The 18,945-nt window shown below is 43.7% G+C and overlaps 1 protein-coding gene across 9 annotated transcripts in view; it reads left to right on the top strand.

Moving 5' to 3' along the window:
* NEO1 (neogenin 1) overlaps window positions 1-18,945 on the top strand; it is a 164,371-nt gene that overhangs the window by 75,933 nt on the left and 69,493 nt on the right. For all 9 annotated transcript variants that reach the window (XM_053955283.1, XM_053955285.1, XM_053955282.1 and 6 more), the window contains exon 5: window positions 3,296-3,432. In XM_053955283.1, coding sequence (XP_053811258.1) covers window positions 3,296-3,432 — 137 coding nt within the window. The remainder of the gene's footprint in view (window positions 1-3,295; window positions 3,433-18,945) is intronic.

The following is an 18,945-nucleotide window of genomic DNA, read 5'->3' as shown; positions in this document are numbered from 1 at the left end:
TAGTGCTTCCCACAAATGTGTGAGATTCCCATTATTACACACTTCTGTTTGCAGGCTTCTGAGTGATTGGTACCAAGTGAATTACACTTGCCCAGCTCAGGAAAGGTTAAGCATGGCAGAGTAATTATGGAGATTTTTCTGGTAATAAATTCCACAAAATAATCTAATTTACTGTCTAATTTTATCTGCTGTACTTACTGAGACAGCAAATAGATTATAAGATGTTTGGGGAATAGTAATTTAAAAGAGGGAAGAAAAGCCCAAACCTCAGGGTATAACTGACAGTTTGACTACAGTAAATTAATAAAGGCTCACTATATTTTGTGATAATGAAACACAAAGAGCCTGTGAGTGAGGCATCCGGAGTAGCTCAGTAATTGTTTGTTATGGGGGTGCAAGTGAGGGCTGTATGGAATGCATATAAAAGGCTGGAATTTGATTTTCCTCTTCCCTGACATCTGAGTGATCAATCTTTGTTGTTTTTAATGACACTTCAAATTATGTTATCACTTTTATATTAAGCTGATTCTTTGTCTCCAGTGTCTGAAATCCAATTGCCTCACTCTTTTGTGAAAATCCTTCATTGTTCTTACAAAATTAAGATGTTTTGTTTTATTATAAAAGCAGCTTTGCTTTAAGTCCAGAATTTTTCCACAGCTGATTCATACAGAGGGAGTCACCAAGGAGTCTGGCAGATTAATTGTTTTCTTCTATTAAACTTCCACTGAATCACCTATTGGGAAATTGAACCCAACTCTGGGTTTTGTGGAGGAAAATAATCAAAGGGAATACAAACATGGCATATGTTGAGATGGCTGAACTGGAGAATTCCCACAAATATTCTGATGCTGCAAGTAGTTTATGAGATCCCATAGGACAAGCTAAAGTGACAAGGAGGAATAGTTTTTAATAGTTTTAGTAACATCTTAACTGCTGTCAGTAACTTTTCCAGAGGCTGGCAGAGGGAAAGGAGCACTCTAAGGCACGTGTTGCATTTAGAGGGTAACAATGGATATCCTGGAAAAGGCATTAATGTCCTCAAAATGCCATGGACATGCTGATGGCCTTTGATCATTCCTTCAGCATGTGACAGTGGCAGTTCTTGGGGCACAGCTCCTTCCCTGCTCCATGTCCCGCTGTCCCTGGCAGATCCAGCTCCCTGCTTTCATCCCAGCCCTCAGCACATTCCCTGCTGCAAGAACAAAAAGTCAAAGCAGCTCTTTTACATAACAAAAGAAGGTTGAAAATTTCATGGATAGATGTGTCAAGGTCCAGGCTTGTCTTACCCTAGTGTTTTTCTTTAGGCCTGGTTTTAGAGCCTGTCTGATGTGCCATTCCCACGCAAGGCAAGCCTGGGACATTTTTCCCAGCATTTGAGAAACTCTGAATATGATTTTTCAAACTCGTATCTTCACTCAAATTCCTTGCACTTCTTCCAAGGCAGCCTTTCTGTAGTCCTGGTGTTCCTCATGGGAACAGTATGGCTTTCCTTACAGGGCACCTGCACAGGGACATCTCTTTGGATGCTTTTAACGCTTAATACCACTTACGGTTTTGTTTGCTCTGCTTTTATATGTAATAACCAGAAATTTGACCAGCAGTTACAGTAGGATCATCAATCAATATTTATCTGATAAATAATAGTGAGATGAGGCAAAAGGCTGTGTCCCAACAATTTACCTGTCCAAGCAGATCAGGTAATTCTAGGAAAATTTCAAATGGAGAAAGCACCGAGGTTGATTTTTGTCCATTGGCCATTCCAAATAGAGACCAAAAAAGACTATTGTTGTAATGTTCATATATTGACAGAATTCAGTCTCTTCCTGCCCACAAGCCATGGCTTGAGAGTGCCAGGCAGGAAGCCACCAGGTTCCTTTCCCTTTTCCCCAGACTCTTCCTTTTCCAGCTGCAAATAAGAATGACTCTGGGTCAGCATTGTTGTCCTGGCTTGGGGTTCTTGGCATTTTACTGGAAAGCTTATTTGCTATTTCATGTGGAAACTTGGAGTGTTGAAGGAACTTGGAAAAGTCATGTACAAATTTCTATCAGCTGAAGGTCAGTGATGGCTGCAGTAGGAGGAGGATGTGGCTGGAGGCTGAGGGTGCTGCATGAAGTGCCACCTTTATCTGCCCCATTTAGCAGCAAAAGCAGATAAATGTAAGGGCTGGGTTAGGAACCCTTCCCTGCCCTTTGCAAATCAGAAGGGGAGGTTCTGTACAGACCTGTTGTCACCTGATGAGTCTGTATTTTGAATTTCTTATAACCTCTATCTTATTCTGAAGTATTTAATCTCTCAGGGATGGCTTCCTTTTCACAGAAATTCAATTCCTGTACATTGTATAATGTGCACTGCTGTCCTTGTGTTGTAAAGGCACAGTCTCTCCTGTTGTACTTCCTCAGCTTTCCAAGCAGTCAGTCATTCCAGCTGGATCTGCAAAATGCCTTTTTTTTAATTATGTGATTACAATACCTGATTTTTCTTCATTTCTGGCTGCTCTTGACTAAATACCTTGGATCACATTTAATTAAGAACAAGTGAAGCTGCACGTGCAAAAGGATGAGCTTCTCTTGTGGAATTGATAGGGTTGAACTTAATTTTCAGTGTGGGATGTGATGGTGTAATTATAACTCCTCTGTGTCCCACACGGGGTGGAGTCCATGGAATGATCCTGTCCCTCCCTGTGTGTGCAGGTCTGGCCAGGTTATCCCAGGGATCTGGGGAATGGCCGAGGCCATGTCCCTGTGTGTGCAGGTCTGAGGCCGTGTCCATGGAATGACCCTGTCCCTGTGTGTGCAGGTCTGAGGCCGTGTCCATGGAATGACCCATGGAATGACCCTGTCCCTGTGTGTGCAGGTCTGAGGCCATGTCCATGGAATGACCCATGGAATGACCCTGTCCCTGTGTGTGCAGGTCTGAGGCTGTGTCCATGGAATGACCCTGTCCCTGTGTGTGCAGGTCTGAGGCCGTGTCCATGGAATGACCCTGTCCCTGTGTGTGCAGGTCTGAGGCTGTGTCCATGGAATGACCCATGGAATGACCCTGTCCCTGTGTGTGCAGGTCTGAGGCTGTGTCCATGGAATGACCCATGGAATGACCCTGTCCCTGTGTGTGCAGGTCTGAGGCTGTGTCCATGGAATGACTCTGTCCCTGTGTGTGCAGGTCTGAGGCGGTGTCCATGGAATGACCCTGTCCCTGTGTGTGCAGGTCTGAGGCTGTGTCCATGGAATGACCCTGTCCCTGTGTGTGCAGGTCTGAGGCTGTGTCCATGGAATGACTCTGTCCCTGTGTGTGCAGGTCTGGCCGGTTCCAGCTGCTGCCCGGGGGTGTCCTGGAGATCCGGGACGTGGCCGAGGCCGACGCCGGGACCTTCACCTGCATCGCTGAGAGTGGCAACGACACCCTGGAGGCTCAGGCAGAGCTGGCAGTCCAAGGTGGGTCAGAGGTTTTGATTTTCACAGAGAGCGCTTCTCCAGATGACAAAATACCTAAATATCTAAGTTTATTCTGTGATTGGTTCTGTGCCCCATTAAAAACCGAGCCCCCTCCAGTACTGTTATAAATATTGTTACTCTGATGTATTATCCAAACTACTTATGATTTCCTAAATAGCCAAATAAGCAATGTACTTACAGAATACAACCTGTGGGTGCTTAAAAGCTGCACTATCTGCTCCTGTAGTATTAAATGTGGTTGGTGTCATGTAGCTGAAGGAGGGCCAAGGCCACAGTGTGGCTGATCCCATCTGAAAGTCAACCTGTGGTATTGCAACCTGGCTGTCTTTGGAAAGGACATCTCTAACGAATTTTTCATAATCCTTAAATATGCTGTTGTTTTCAATGAGCTTGAGAGAAGATAAAAGCAGAGATATTTGGTAATATGCTGGTTTATTGTGTGTGTAACTGTTTTGCTTACTCTTGCAAGATATTTTTACTAGAAAAAGCACTGAAATATTGATAATGTAGCTTTAAAAAGCATTTTACTAAACATAAAAAAGTAAATAAAGCAGACTAGGTCAGCGAAGAAAATAGACTTGGTAAGGAGTGGGAAAAAATTCAGGTAAAAGTTTGCCTTCCTTGCCTTTCTTACATTCCATGAGGAAATATGTCTTTTTTTATTGATTGGACCCTTTATAAGGGTTTCCAGTTCTTTCGCTGGAGTTTCATGGCATATGCAGGGTCCTTACAAGAGCTTACCTGACTTGGTTTACTGTGGACTGTGGTGCTACAAAGTTGGTCTAAAAAGTAATTCTGGGGGGAGAAATTTATTTACTGAACATCCATAAATGAAGGATTTTCAATAAACAAGAGGATGGATTTTCTGACCAAAAGGAAGCACTCAGACTCTCTCTGGTCATGCAGAAAACCTCACATTTTTCTTACCTTGTATCTTGGCCAAAAGAATAAAGATTTGTTGCTCTGGCTTTGGAAATATCTCCAAGCTTGATGCTTCAGAACACTTTACAGTAGGTTCAAACAGCTCACTGTGTGCTGTGTTTAATTCAGTTCCAGCCTCTCTGTTTTACAGAATTGGTTTTGTGTTTTATAGGCAGTGACAGCAATTAATAACATTAATGATACGATGCAATTAAGCAGGTTGTGGATAAAGCTGAGAGGAGCCTTAGTGCAGGACATCCAGCTAGGTCACCTGGGGATGAAAGTGACCTGGAGACAGCTCTTCTGCTCCTTATCTTGAACCATTGTAAAGGATTCCTTCATTTGGTTGTGAAGATTTAGACTATGTTCTGCCATGCCTTCCACGCTGATATTTTGTTACACACCTGGCACTGGAAAGAAAATCCTTTATGCTTGAGTATTAAAATATATTAAAGATTCTACAGAGTGCATTTCAGATAGTGACATTTCTGATTTCACTTCTTAGTTCTAATCTTAATTCTACTTTCCTTGAGAGGTCACTGTAGGGAGTAATTGTATTTCTGCATTACTGTACTTTGGTGCAGGGTTGAATAGCTTGAATAACTGTTACCTGATCCCTGGATCATTTTCTTCTAGACCAAAGAAATTGTCATTTCTCCCCACCTAATAACAGCATGATTTTTGCTTAATTTAAGTTCTTTCTGCCATTCTTAGAAATTAGTCTGGCAGCGTTTCAGACAAGGAATTCATTTTTTGGGTACTGTATTTTTCTGCAGCTCTCCTTGAAGCCCTTGTATTTTCTAAGAGGTTTCACTCTGTATTGGGGGTTGTGCTCAGGCAGCCAGTCATTTTCCTTCTAATGACATTTCCCCATGGCAATTTAGACATGGAATTCTGTGCCAAGGGTGATGATGCCATTGCTTGGCAGTGGTAGGGCAGTGGAACTGGAGAGGTGTTCCTGTGGCTGCGTCTTGACTGAGGTTTCCTGGCAGTGCCAGGTGTGGGCTGACTGAAATTTGCAGGCAGAAACCATCTGCTTTATCCACTTGTAAGTTTGACTTCTGCATGGACTCAGAGGAATGCTCTTAAAGGTCCCTCTGCTCCATGGCCAGCTTTTCTGTGTCCTCTGGCAAGGATACAAAACCCTGTAAGCAAATGACTGTCTCTGGTATGGTGCTGGCCACTGGAATTCTCCTTCCATGGCAGTGGGGATAAAATTCCTGACCATCCCTGGGGGGAGGGTGCCCTCAGGTGTGTCACACTGAGGCTGTGCTCAACTGGCAGGAAAATACCTGAGTTTTACCGTGGCTTTGTGTAAGGTATGAGGGAGGTGGTTGGGGAAAGCTTTTTCCAGCTTATATGGGACTGTACAGCCATCAATCCTGGGAGTTCCTGGGGTTTTTTGTTACTTTTGGCACCGTTTTCAATTGGGATAAGTGGTACCTTCAGTGCAGTTACTCAGATCCTATTGGTGACACTTAAGGCTATCACCAGTTTCATGTACCTGAAAATAGTTGAACCCCTGTGTCATAAATAAAAGGTGCTAGAGGAGCTTTCTATTGCCCTAATGCTGGGTTTAAAAAATGATTTGGATTTGTTTCCCTACATACATCACAGAAGGATTGAATCAGGAAAATGACATTTAACTTGACTAGAAAGGTACTAAAGAGTCCAGAAGAATTCTACACAAATTTCTGTCCTCAGACTCTTTATCTGCATTGTGTATCTGGGAGGTAGAGTCAAGAAATTTCCTTACCTTTGGAAGGGAATTTTGGCTGCCCTATTCCTGGAAGTGTCCAAGGCCAGGCTGGACAGGGCTTGGTAGAACCTGGGCTAGTGGAAGGTGTCCCTGCCATGGCAGGGGGAGAATGGAATGACCTGTCAGGTGCCTCCCAACCCAAACCACTCTGGGATTCTATGTATCTGCAAATTGGAGATTCCATGGACCCACTGATCACACACTGAACCTTTGCCTGGTGCATCTGAGAAGTGATTTCATGTGGGAGAGAACAGGGAATGTCCCAGGGAAAGCTGTGGCTGAGAGTGTGCCAGCTCCTAGAGCTGGACACTGCTGAATACTGCTCACACTTGGGGCAGGGCCAAACACAGAATGGACAAAACATGTGGGCACCTTTGTACCCAGAATGTCACAGAATGTGAAAAAGGGACCTCAGTTTCCTTGGATGCAAAAGCAGGTGTCACTGGGAAATGGATTTGTAGAGAATTCTCCAAGCCTGACAGAAGGCTCACACAGTGTGCATCTGTATCCAAACGTTGAGATAAGAAAGGCTGACTTAGAAATGCCATGGAATAGGACAGACACTGCTGAGAGGGAAATGGAGCTAGAAACAAGTTTCAAAGGATGCCTTGCAAGTAAGACTGGATACTTTGGAGAAATGGAGATGATTGGCTTTAAGGCATGTACAGCACGGTGTGACAAAAGCTGATAAGCCAAGAAACACTTATTGTAATTAGGAAATAGTGGGTTTCTGATTGTGATGGTGTGAATTATAACATCTGCATTGTCTCACCCTTCACATGAGACTGAAAATGGAATAAAATGTTTTAAAACACCTCTCAGTTGCACCAACTCTGGGTCAGAAAAGGGCCTAATCCAGCAGGTCACCACAGTCCAGGCCAAGCAAGGGCAGGACACTTCCCATGGTGGAGGCAAGAATTCGGTGCCTGAAGTTCACCTCTCCCTTGGCTCTAGTGACAATGCTCTCCCCTCACTGTGGGTGCTGCTATCAGGTTATTTACCACACCTGTAATGAATTGAGAGCACTGGAAAAATTTGTTCTGCTCTCCCCAGCCATGAAAGAATCTGTAGCATTTCCCTCAGATAAGATTGGGAAGTGATGACAGTAGAGTTGGGGAAACAGATAGTTACTGTATTTAATCTGCTCAGCCTGGAAGAGCCAGAGTGGCAGTTAAATACTGGGAAGGTCACAAGTTCAGCCTTCATCTGGGCAATATTTCAAATTTATGGCTGTGCCCAGCACCCTGGGGGTTTGTGCAGGGGCTGGGGCTGAGTGAGGTCACCATAGGGGCTTCCTGTGGCCTGCCTTGGTGCTGGGGTGGGGACCAGCAGCTTGGGGGGACTTTTTCTCCCTGATGAAATATTTACTGCAGTTAATAATGAACCAGAAAAATCATAAACCAAAAAAAAATTTCCATTTTCATTCTCCTATAAAATTGACATGGCAGGTCTGAAGCCTCTAAAATAAATAAGTCCCTGTGTTTGTGGGAGAAGATTGGGAGTTGCTCTTTGCTGTTGCTTGTTATTGCTGTTCAGTGAGTTTTTGGAACAGCAGAAAGTCAACTTCTGAGTTGTCTAGGACAGCACTCAGTGTCTGATAGTGTATCTGAAGTATAATGCATGAAACGTCTCACTGTGTTAATGTAACTAAATTTAAAAATAAAACAAGAGAAGCTTCTTTTGGGGTATCTGTAATGATAAAAGAGAGATTGCATGTGGCAACTGGCTGATCACGGCCTCGTTTGTGCTGCCAGAGCAAATTGTATGGAAAAAACCCAATGCAGAAATGTTTTGATTTAATTGTCCACTTTGTGCTTTAGAAGGAAGTGCTGGAAATATTTTCAGTAGAGCTGACAAGGCTTACAGCAATGGCAAAGCCTTATTCCAGCAGAAAATAGGAAATTTTTGAGTGTTGGCCCTGCAATGTCAGGGAACAGTGATTTCTGTGCTCTGGGGGGGTTGGCAGGATTGCCTCACCTGGATTTCCCTGTTGCCTTTGCTCTTGCTGGGATGGGGTCTCTAGTACTTTGATTACTCATGGCATGTAATTATTATAAATTTTTAATTGAAGATTTTGGCTTAAAAACGAGTTGTGATTATGCATCTATTAACATATGACTTGTTATTAAAATAAAATGAGAATGTGCCGGGATGTGTAAGGCAAGTCAAGACTTTCTTTAAAACAGAACCAGGACAGCTGCAGAAGGAAGAGCCTGAATGTGAAGAACCCTGGGCTTGTTTTCCAGGGCTCTCTGGGGCAGCTGCTTTGATAAAAGCTGATGCCATCCTGCCCCAGAAATTGTAGCTGTTTGCAAAGCACATTAAGTCCTGCAGCAGCGGAGTAATATGTCTGGGTAACTGTTATTTTTGCATTAAGCTTTCATTATTATTGAAAACAATTCCAGGGAAGAAATTTGAACCATCACTGAAAATTGCTCAGACCTCTCTCATACCTTCTAGATGATCTTCATCGATTTCCCTCTCTAATTAAGCTCAGTGCTGTATTTGATAATGGCTGCTCCAAAATTAGAGATGCAGGAGATGCTGCATGAACCTGAACTTGTCAAAGGCTCACGTGGGGGACAAAATATTGTCCTTTTTGGGGGTCTCAGAATGTGCTGCTTGGGGAAGCTCTTGGTGGTAAAAACAACACCTTGGCTTCATAGGAGTTATTTCTTGCCCTGAAAATGTAATGAGTAATTAGTGACCTTTTTTCTGTAGCGATGCAAACAAGGGCAGAGAGTCCAGGAGTCTGGTGTGGATGGTGGATGAGCTGAACTCCATGGAATTTGGGTCTCTACCACTGCACTTCACTGTTTGTCTGAAAAGGCTTTTTGAAAGTCCTCACTCTTGCTCCTTGGTGTAGTTTAATGTGAATGGAGTTCACACTTTACTTGTGAATTCAACTAACTGGGAGTTTTTGCCTCTCACATTTATATTCAAGGCAAGTGTTGCTGGTAGAAAAGTTATAAACTGATATTCAGAGACATGGGAGAGGAAGGACAGGGGAGTGTTATTTTAAGGCTACATCACTTGTTCAGATTGTACCTGGACACCAGAAAAGGCCATCTTCAGGAGAGGTGTAATTTTTAATACTAAAGATAAACTTCCCCAAGGTGTTCTTTGCATCGTGCAAAAGTCCCACTCCTGTTCAAGACTGTGACCTGATTCCTGTTCCACAGGGCTTGGGCTCAGCAGAACCTCTGCTTTTCCTGCTCAGTGTCTAAATCTTGTTCAGTAGCTGGACTGTTGTAAGTTTGCAGGTTTCTTGGTCTGTCTTGCTGTTTTTCTAAGACCAGGAGGAACATTTATCCAGCCCTTGGCATGTGGAAGAGAGCTTGCCATGGTTCTTAATGGGGGCACCAACTTTGTTTTTTTTAGCTGTATTTCTGAAAGTCACCAATGAGCTTTGCTGGAATTTCAAGGAGCATTCTCTGGTAGCAGTGCAGATGTTTAACATTCCATGGTGGTGTCAGAGAACAGTGAAATGTGTTGTAGGAGAAGTTCAGGGGAGCCCTGCCAAGCCATGATCTATGCCTTGCTGCCGCGTTCCAGGTGGGGGTTACTCAGCAGCTCGGGGCTGGGAAGGTTTTCCAACCTTTCCTGGGCTCAGGGCTGGGCAGGGGCAGCTGCTGTGTGTGCCTTGGTCAGTGGGATGGATCCCTGTAGCCAGGAGGAGGCTGGGATGATCCCAGGATGGTCCTGGTGGTGGGGACAGGGATGATGTGCAGCCCCTCTGTACAGACCATCCCCAGAACCATGGGTGTGCAGGCTCCAGATAATCCTGCTGCAAGGGAGGCTTTTCCTCTTCCAAAGTCTTTTTTATTCAAAGATCTAACAACATTTAATCGTGAGGTTCTTGTACATGAAACATCTGGAATTCCCTGTAATTGTAAAGGCAAATTCCCTGTATTTTACAAAATTTGTACCTGTGCAGTTTGGGAAGAAACAGCCCCAGATTCCACCTTCAATAATTCTGGAAAGCTGAAAGATTAATTAGAAGATTTTTGTGCAGTTATGGCACAGTTTACAAAGATTGCTCCAAGTCTGATTTTATCTGGAAAAGTTATCTTTGTGTTACAGAGGTGCTGCAGAGCTTTCAAATGGATTTTTGTGGCACTGAAAAAACAGTTACAAAACAGCCCCCAAATGGGCAGGAGTTAATGAGGACAGGGATGAGATCCTTTGGGATGGGTGTCCATAATGGATGTGGGAGGTAAGATCCAGAATAAGTGCACATGCCAGTAAGATGGGATACCTGTGGAATTAAAAAAAAAAGCCTCTTGTGATATATATATATTTATAAAAAACCCATTAAGAAGGACAAAACCAAATTATCAGTAACCCATAGAATTCACACTAATGGTTTTCCTTGTAAATGTTCTTGAGGAATCCTTGGGGATAATGAAAATGTTACTAAATTAAGCAGTAGTGTCTTAAATATCTACAATGTCGAAACTGATATTGAACTGAGGGAATTGTAAAGGCTGGTTTCTCTTTCAGGCAGAGTTTCTAATAAATGAGGATCATATTAACAGGGCTTTGAACCAGCTGCTGCTTTAGGACAGAAATCCTTTTCCCCAAAAATGGCTTTTAAAACAGTAAGCTGAGGTTTTGCCTTTGGCCTAGACAGGCAGTTACAGAAAATGCAGGGTTTTGCCCAGGGTTTATATTTAGGGATGGGGTTTTTTTTTTGGTCTCCAAAATAAAAATGTGCTTTTTAGTTTGGAACAGGCTTTGCCCAGCCCAGGATTTACTCTTTTTGTAGTGTGTTTTTCATACAATGCTGTAGGAAAGGTAAGCCCAGCTGGCTTATGGTCCCAAGTGCTCTTGGATGCTTTTAAGGATTCAAGGATACAGTAGATGTATGTACTAGAGACAAGCTATAGAGGTTTTAATACTGCTTTTATTCCCCATCAAAAGGAGATGACAGAATTTCAATTGCAAGCTAGAAGCTGAAAGATTCAGTAGTAATTTTTAAGTTGCACATGCCAGAGACTTCCAAGAAATGTGAATGTGTGAACTAAGCAGCTCATTAAAATGCCTTTTGCCTCTAAGTGAGACTCTTTTTATAGGAGTTGTGCCCTAAATGGTGAGTACTTTTCTCTGTGCATCAGGGTCATCCCTCCATTTTAATTGGTTGAATCAAGCTCCAAGTTTAATTTTTGAATTTATGGGATTTAATTTTTTTTTCCATTTCAGCAGAAACTTTTGCACTGTTTTCACACCACCAAATTTCGTGATGAAAACTGAGGGTGATGTTAAAGTGGAAGTGCTGAGGAACACCACACATCAATCAGTCTTGAGAGAGAGAGTCCATACCATAAAGTGAAATATACTTTCTTTCAAGTTAAATTTTTATGATGGTTAAGCTGAGTCTCATCCAGCAGATGATTGATTTCTCTAATGGGAGCCAGATTATTGCCATTACTGGATGTCTCATTATCCAGACTCTAGTCCTTGGCAGGGAAGTTTCTCCCAAAGTTGCAGAGATGAAACAATCCAGTAATTTGTGGGAAGGAGGAGGGCTCTTATCTGTGCTGGCTGATTCCCTACGTAGTCTTGCAGTTAATTAGTTTATCTTCGTGAGGAGAATAATTTAAAGGAAAAGCACGGTGCAGTTTGTGTTCCTGGAGTAAACAGGGTTTGGTTATGATGCCAGTGGAAGTTAAACACGTGTTCTGGAGGAGATGGGAAGCCTTGGAGGCACATGTGAGCTGCCTAATAAAGGTGTTTTGTGCTCCTCAAGGTCCTCTCTCCAGAGGGGTGCTGGGGGCAGGCCTGGAGGGAAATGGGAACAGGATCTAAGATAATCACAGAAGGAAACCAGGCTCAAAGCAGGCTGGTTAATGGTTAATGAAGGGCAGAACATTATTTTTTATATTGAATATTTTTCTAACCAGTCCCAAATTCTGGCAGCTCTGCTGGTCTTGCTTGTTTTCAAGTGCTGACTCAAAGGTTGCATCTGTGATCTCTATTTTCACATCCTTAGGAGCTTAAATGTAGTCTCAGTATAATGTGAAAGAAAGCACTTTGCAGGTGAGGATATGAATTGCTGTGCTGTGGTACCTCAAAGCACCTTGTGCTCTGGAAGTGCCACTCCCCAGGTTGTGTGTCTCTCACATCAGATGGTTTTAGCTTCAGTAAGGCACTTGGTTCTGTGAACACAATTTGAATAAAAGGGGGTTTGTGCTCATCCTGAGTTACAATGCTTGAAAGGCTCCCTGGAACCTCCCATTACTGACAGGTTAATGCACAGAATGTAGGTTTGCTCAGGATTTCTCTTTGTATTGCCTGCAAGAAGTGCTGCTTGTCTGTCAGAAGCTGGATCAGCAAGCACCAGGAGCAGTTCCCTTAGGCAGGAAAATGTATTTTTTCCATAGCAATGTGGCAGGGTGGAATGGGACTTGAAGGAGATGCAACAGTTTTGGCAGCCTTTGGAAATAATTCTGCTTCATGTTCTGTAACTCAATGAGCTCTGTAGTGTTTTGGAGCTCCAGCCTCCAATTATTGCTAGTTATCCTGATGGAATACCATTCATGAAAGACCCTGGGAAGCACAGGGCAGTCAGTGCCACCTCAGTGCCCAGCAGGGTCATGGAGCAGATCCTGCTGGAAACTGCAGGAAGGCACAAAGAGAAATGAGGTGAGTGAGGGAAGAGCAACAGAATCATCTGCCTGGGCTTGTGCAAAGCATCAGACCCTGTCCTGGTGATCCCAGCCTCTGGAGAGTCATGGATTTGGTGATGTGCCCCTGGGTGAGTGAGGAATTGTGGCCCACAGCTTCCCTGGGAGGGTGGGGAGGCCCTGGCACAGGGTGCCCAGGGGAGCTGTGGCTGCCCCGTCCCTGGCAGTGCCCAGAGCCAGGCTGGACAGGGCTCTGAGGGGTTGGGACTGGCCCCTTCCCCACCATCCCATGGCTCTGAGACAGGGATGGAGCTGCTGTGGGCAAGGAGGCTCAGGGAGGCTTTGTGCACAGGGAGGAACCAAAGAAGCTGAAGTAGAACTTCAAATAGGTCACTTTTCTGTACTGAAAGTCTCTTTTGAGGTGAGTTTTTAGCAGCCTACAGCTCTGAGAGCTGAGTCAGGGCTGCAGAACAAACATTTCACTAAATTCTAGTGATTTACTATAAGCTGTGTGCCACGCTTTGGGCAGAATCTTTAAAATATAATTTTGCCTTTCCTTTCCCCTTTGGGCAAATAATTTTTTTTCAGCTTTCCCAGTACATGTATAATTAATAAGTTTGTTTACTGACAATGTTAACACTAACATAGCTCTGATTTATAGTGTTTATCTTTTGCCTGTTTCTTGTAGCACAGACTAAGATGCCACATAGGGAAGACTGTATTTTAGGAAGGTGCTTCCAGTGGGAAGATAGTAGAAAAATAAGAGTTCATTACCACCACCCTGGTATGTTCTCTTGGCTTCAGAAGAAACCATAAGGTTCAAATCATTGTGCTTTAAATAATTAGCTGAAACTATTAGCTTTGCTTTGCTGTCTGGGAATTTGCATGGAGTGGGAAAGGAAAAGAACCACTGGGGAGGAGGCTCAGTTCCACAAGCTCAGATTTCTGGGGCTGGAGCAGCTGTGGGCTCTGTCCTTGGCACTGGCTGTGCTTTTGCTCCCAGTCACACACTCAGTCTGCACGGTGCATGCTTCTTGCTCTGCTAATTTGCTTAAACGATCATTAGTGTGATTAACCATTAGAGGAGTGATTGCAGAGCTGCTGATCCCCCTGCTGCTGCTGCTCAGATTGTCCAGGCAGACACATGGAGCAGGGGAGCTGAGGGTTTTCACAATGGACCTGGTAACTCGTGTAAAATTCCCCTGGGTGTAAGCAAGTGCTGGAGCACATGAAAAAAACTTTTTATGGAGCCTCCAAAGGGTTTCCATGGACTGCTGGTGCTGTTAGCAGAGCTCTGCATCAGCACATCAACCACACTAATGTTAAATCAGGACTTGGACTACTTGGGTAAAGGACTGTGGCTTCAAATGTTAAGCTGGTTCTGTTGGAAAACTGGAACTTGGCTTCTTTAGTTTCACATGGGAATGTAATTGTTGATTGTTGTTTCCCAAGGAAAAGAGAAAATTCTTTGAAGTGCAGGAAGATCTCACTGATTAAAGGGAATATTTGAATTCTGGATGTGGCACTTGGGGCTGTGGTTTGGTGATGGATCTGGCAGTGCTGGGGTAATGGTGGGACTCAGTGATCTTGGAGGTTGTTTCCAACCTAGAGGATTCTTTGGTTTGCCTGGAACAGCACAGATGGGTAAAATTTGGGTCATTTGGAAGACCATCTTTCCCTTGTAGCGATCCATTGTTGTACCACCTTGCCAAAAATACTGTTCTAAGATAGTCTTTTACAATTATTGACCAGTGTTTTTATAAGGAGGCTCCTTTGCCTTGTTAAAGTGGTCACTGTTTAATTTGTTAATTTGAAACCTGAGTACTGAAATCTCTTAGAACGTCCTAATCTATTAACTGTTACTAATTTGTAGTTAAAATGTGTCAATGCTCTGTTTCTCTTTGAGAGAAAAATTCTTTTCTAGTATATCACAAACTTTAAATATTAAAAACTTGGATTTGAGGTGTGCACCTGATCTGTAACACCTGTCTCAATTTCTTTACCTTTGCCCAAATTACTGGATTTTATTTAAGAAAAAAGAACATCACTGGGGTCTGTGCTTTCCTGAATTGCTGTTCTGAATTCCTGCTGCTCTCACTGGCCTCATGTGCTGGGCCAGGTTTCAACATAAGAGATTGTAAAGGCAAATTTGTACCTGTGCAGTGTGGCAAGAAGCAGCCCCAGAGTCCACCCTCAGTAATTCTGGAAAGCTGAAAGATTAATTAGAAGATTTTTGTGCAGTGAATGGCACAGTTTACAAAGATTTCTCCAAGTTTATTTTGTATCTTTCTGTGCCTCAGTGATTAGAATCCATTTGAAGATGAAAAAATGTAAAAAGGAAATGATAATCTCTTTTGGTAGAGCCCCCAAGAGCTCCTGCTGGATGGTGACAGCCAGGCAGGGTGGCAGCTCTGGTCCCTGACAGGGATTGCTGCAGGATTCTGTGTTCTGACAGTGTCCAGAGGCAGATGGCTGAGGGGATTTCAGCAAAGGGTGAGAATAGTTATTTCCCCTGAGCAATGCCTTGTTCTCCAGGCAGATTGGGCTTTCCTCTGTGGTTTCTCCATTATTTATCAATTCCCCATAGATTTCTCTTCTATTATTCCGTTTTCCTCTCTCACTCCATGTAAACATCTTGTATCCCCCTCATCCCATGACTCAGAGAAGAACGGCACATTTTTTCTTTATTTTGTGCCAATCTGTTAAATTTATTTGGTTTTTCTTTTCCCAGCTTTCATGGGAGCCAGTCCACCCTTATTCCCCCACTATACCAGGCATGTTTATCTGGGCCTTTATTGAGTCCTTTGAGTTGTTCCTTTCAGGCTGCAGAGTCTTGTTTGCTTGTTCCTTACACGGAAGCTGTTATTGAAGTGGGTTGTAATTAAGGTTATTTTTGGGATTTGTAAATTAGAAGGGACTTTGATGTGAAGATGGGCCTGCATTCACTGAGCTGGAAGGGAATTGGAATTGATGTGGAAAGCCAGCCTGCAGAATTTGTGTCATTACAAGACAAAAACACGGAACAGCCGTAACTCTCTCTATTTTCTTTTGAACTTGATCAGGAAAAAGCTATTTTTTATAGTGCCAGGATCCAGCAGCAGCTATTGGTGAACATGAGAGGGGCTTAGTTGATCCCATAAATTCTTTTTACTGTTACCAGCCCTAGTTTGTCTTTTCCCCAGATGATCTGAGGCAATCTGTATTCAGTGAACAAACAGCTTAATATTTGAAATAATCTTAAAATGTGTGTCCTTCCTGGCCTTTGGAGCGCCTCAGTCTGTAGCACACAAATGAACTCCCTCACTGTGAGGGCTGCACTGGGAAATATTCAAAGATATGGGATGTCAAGGCTTGCTGTCTTTAATTTGTCACATTCTCTTTCCCCTTCTTATGGGATGGAGTTACGAAATTCTTAAATATGTGTTCTCTTGCTGTTTTTCCCCAGGATCTCACTGCCTTGTGCACTGCACAAACTTCACAGTGCTACTTTATTGAGAAAATATTCAATATTTGATATTTTTCCTTATTCAGGGGATAGTCCCATGATTTATTTATACTGCTCGGTTCAAATCCATATTTATTCCTGTTTTGGTATTCAGCTCCATGGCACCTGAATCATTCATAACCACTAATGAATGTATTTTTGCTCTCTGCTGAAATGAAGTGGCATTGAATCTATTTAAAAAATTGACTGGGACACAGAAAAATTAAGAGGAAATGTATCCAGCTGTTTTAGTGCCCAGTGTGAGACACTTCAGCATTGATTTTTCAGAATATGCATCCCATAATCTGTCCCTTCAGAGCTGTGACTGCCCTGGAGATGGGGCTGAGGGGCCACAGTCACCTCTCAAATATGGGATTTGCTCCATAAATGTCCACCCAATCCCACCAGAGAGGTGGGGCTGGGGAAGGCACCTGGGATTCCAGGGCACTGTCACATCCAGGGCCATTCATTCCCCCTCCATGGTGCTTTGCAGTCCCTCACTGCTTTCCAGGCATCTCCCTGTCATCTTCAACAAAGCCAACAGTTTTGTTGTTATTATTTTTTAATCTTCACATATCAAAATTATTTGAACAATTGTAAATTTAGTATTTGAGTTTTTGAAAGATTCAAGGAAGAAAATAAAAGTGGGAAATGTGCCATATTCCAAATTCCAGTTATAAAGCACTTCTTTGCTCAGTAAGAGGTGCTTTGGGTGTCATTCTGGGTGGAGGGAGGAGTTGGCCCTATATTCACCATATATATCCATATGTATCCAGAATAAACATCCCTAAATCCTGAAGTAACACTGCATTGTTCACAGTGATTGCAGCAGTGCTGCACATCCTCCCACTAAACAGTCCCAGGGTAGATGGAGGATCCCTGCTGGGCATTTGTTTGGAGTGAGCAGGAGGGACCTAAACAGACACCAGAGGCAGCATGGTGGGAACTGGGACTGAGGGTTTTGCCTGGAAATAGCTGGAAATGGGAAACAAGGCCCCAAAGGCTCTGGGCCTTGTCGTGCTCAGGGCTGTCTGAGGCCTCTTCTCCAGCTCGGCTTCGTGTGGAAAATGAGGGCTCTGGAATGCAATAAAAATTTCATTGCCTTTGGCAGTGCTGTAAGAAGTTTAAATTTTGATGAGCGTTCTTGTTATTCAGATGTTTCCATGGTACTTGGAGTAGATTCAGGGTCAAACAGGCAAGATTTCTCCTAGAAGGGCTGGGGAAGGAGAGCTTAGTAAAACAGAGAAATAATGAATGTACCAGTTTTACATTATTGATGGCTAGATTAAGGTTTTTACTTCTAAAAATCACCCGAGAAGTTGTGTGGAAGGCTCGCTTCGAATGATAATCAGTAATACCCTCTGATAAGCATTGAGTGAGCTCTGCTCTAGTTTATTACGGTTGATAAGCTTTTCCATGTCATCTGGTGAGCTCATTTCCATATAGAAATCTCTTTTGTCATGTGCTTTTTGTTTGAGTTCCTCCTTCATTGGGGAGTTCACCCCAAGAGCAGCAGGTTAATCCCAGCCTGTGCCTCTGCAGGTTTTGGGAGATGCCCTCCCACAGAGGGTGGGCTCAGTCTGAACAAGAAGGAAATAAATCTTTGGTGTCTTTGGACATGGAGGGCTTTACTGGGAGCACTGGAGGAGAGGTGACAAGTGCAGAAGGTATTGAGGCCAAAACTCTCCCATAGAAGGAAACAGGAATCTGTAAATGTGTACATCTTCAGTCCACAGGTGGTTTGAGTTTTCACTTGTGTGTTCTCCTGTTGTGGGTAAAACATCACAATTTAGGTTAGTACAGGACAGACACTCACTGGTGGGGCCAAATACTCTTGACAGACTTACAGAACAGCTGGGATTGGAAGGGACCTCTGGAGACCATGCAGTCCATTCAGGGTCATCCAGGTGGGTTTGGGATGTCTCCCAAACATGGGAAACTCCACCCCCCCCACCCCGGGCAGCTATTCCAGGGTTCTGCACCCTCATGGAAAGCAGCTCTTCCTCAGAGTGAGGTGGAACTTGTGATTTAATTTTTATGCCCATTGCTTCCTGTCCTGTTGCTGAATACCACTGAAAAGTGCTAAGGAAGCAGCTTTTCACTGATCTTGGACTAAGGTCAGTGTTTCATCCCTTCAGGGAGTAGCTGAGGGAGCCCTGGCACATCTTCCCTGAGCTCAGAGTGGGTGGGGTTTCCATCCTACAGCCCTGATCTATGGGGATGCTGTGGGTCAGAGCAGCACCCACCTGGTGTCTGTCATCCTGAGACACACAGGAGTTCCTTCTGCTGTTCTCCACCTCTGTGGGGGCCCAGGTGTGCTTGTCCCCCAGGAACAGCCCTTCCACAGCCATGCAGGCAAAGGGAGTGGTTTGTGTGTGTTTCTATTGACGCCTCAGGTTTAGCTTTTGTATTTTTCAGACCCACATCCCCAGTGTGTGGGTCTGGGCTTCATATTATGGGATGGTGAGCTCTCCTCACAGAGCAGGGAGACAAAACAATTCCTGCTCCAGCTGGGGACCAAGGACAGAGGATCCAGATCTCAGCCCCAAGAGCACAAACAACGTGGGCTGGAGAGAGAAAAACAAGCAGGATGGGATTTCATAACCTAAAGCTGTAATTGGATAATTAACTCCAATATGCAAATGGACCAGAACTTATAAAAGTGAGAGACCCCATGACCTGTGGTCCATTTTGTGACCATT

The sequence above is a fragment of the Vidua chalybeata genome, chromosome 13 (genome assembly GCF_026979565.1).
Source record: "Vidua chalybeata isolate OUT-0048 chromosome 13, bVidCha1 merged haplotype, whole genome shotgun sequence".
Taxonomy (NCBI): Eukaryota; Metazoa; Chordata; class Aves; order Passeriformes; family Viduidae; genus Vidua; species Vidua chalybeata.
The sequence above is the reverse complement of the archived record's forward strand: the minus strand, read 5'-3'. Positions and strand labels throughout refer to the sequence as shown.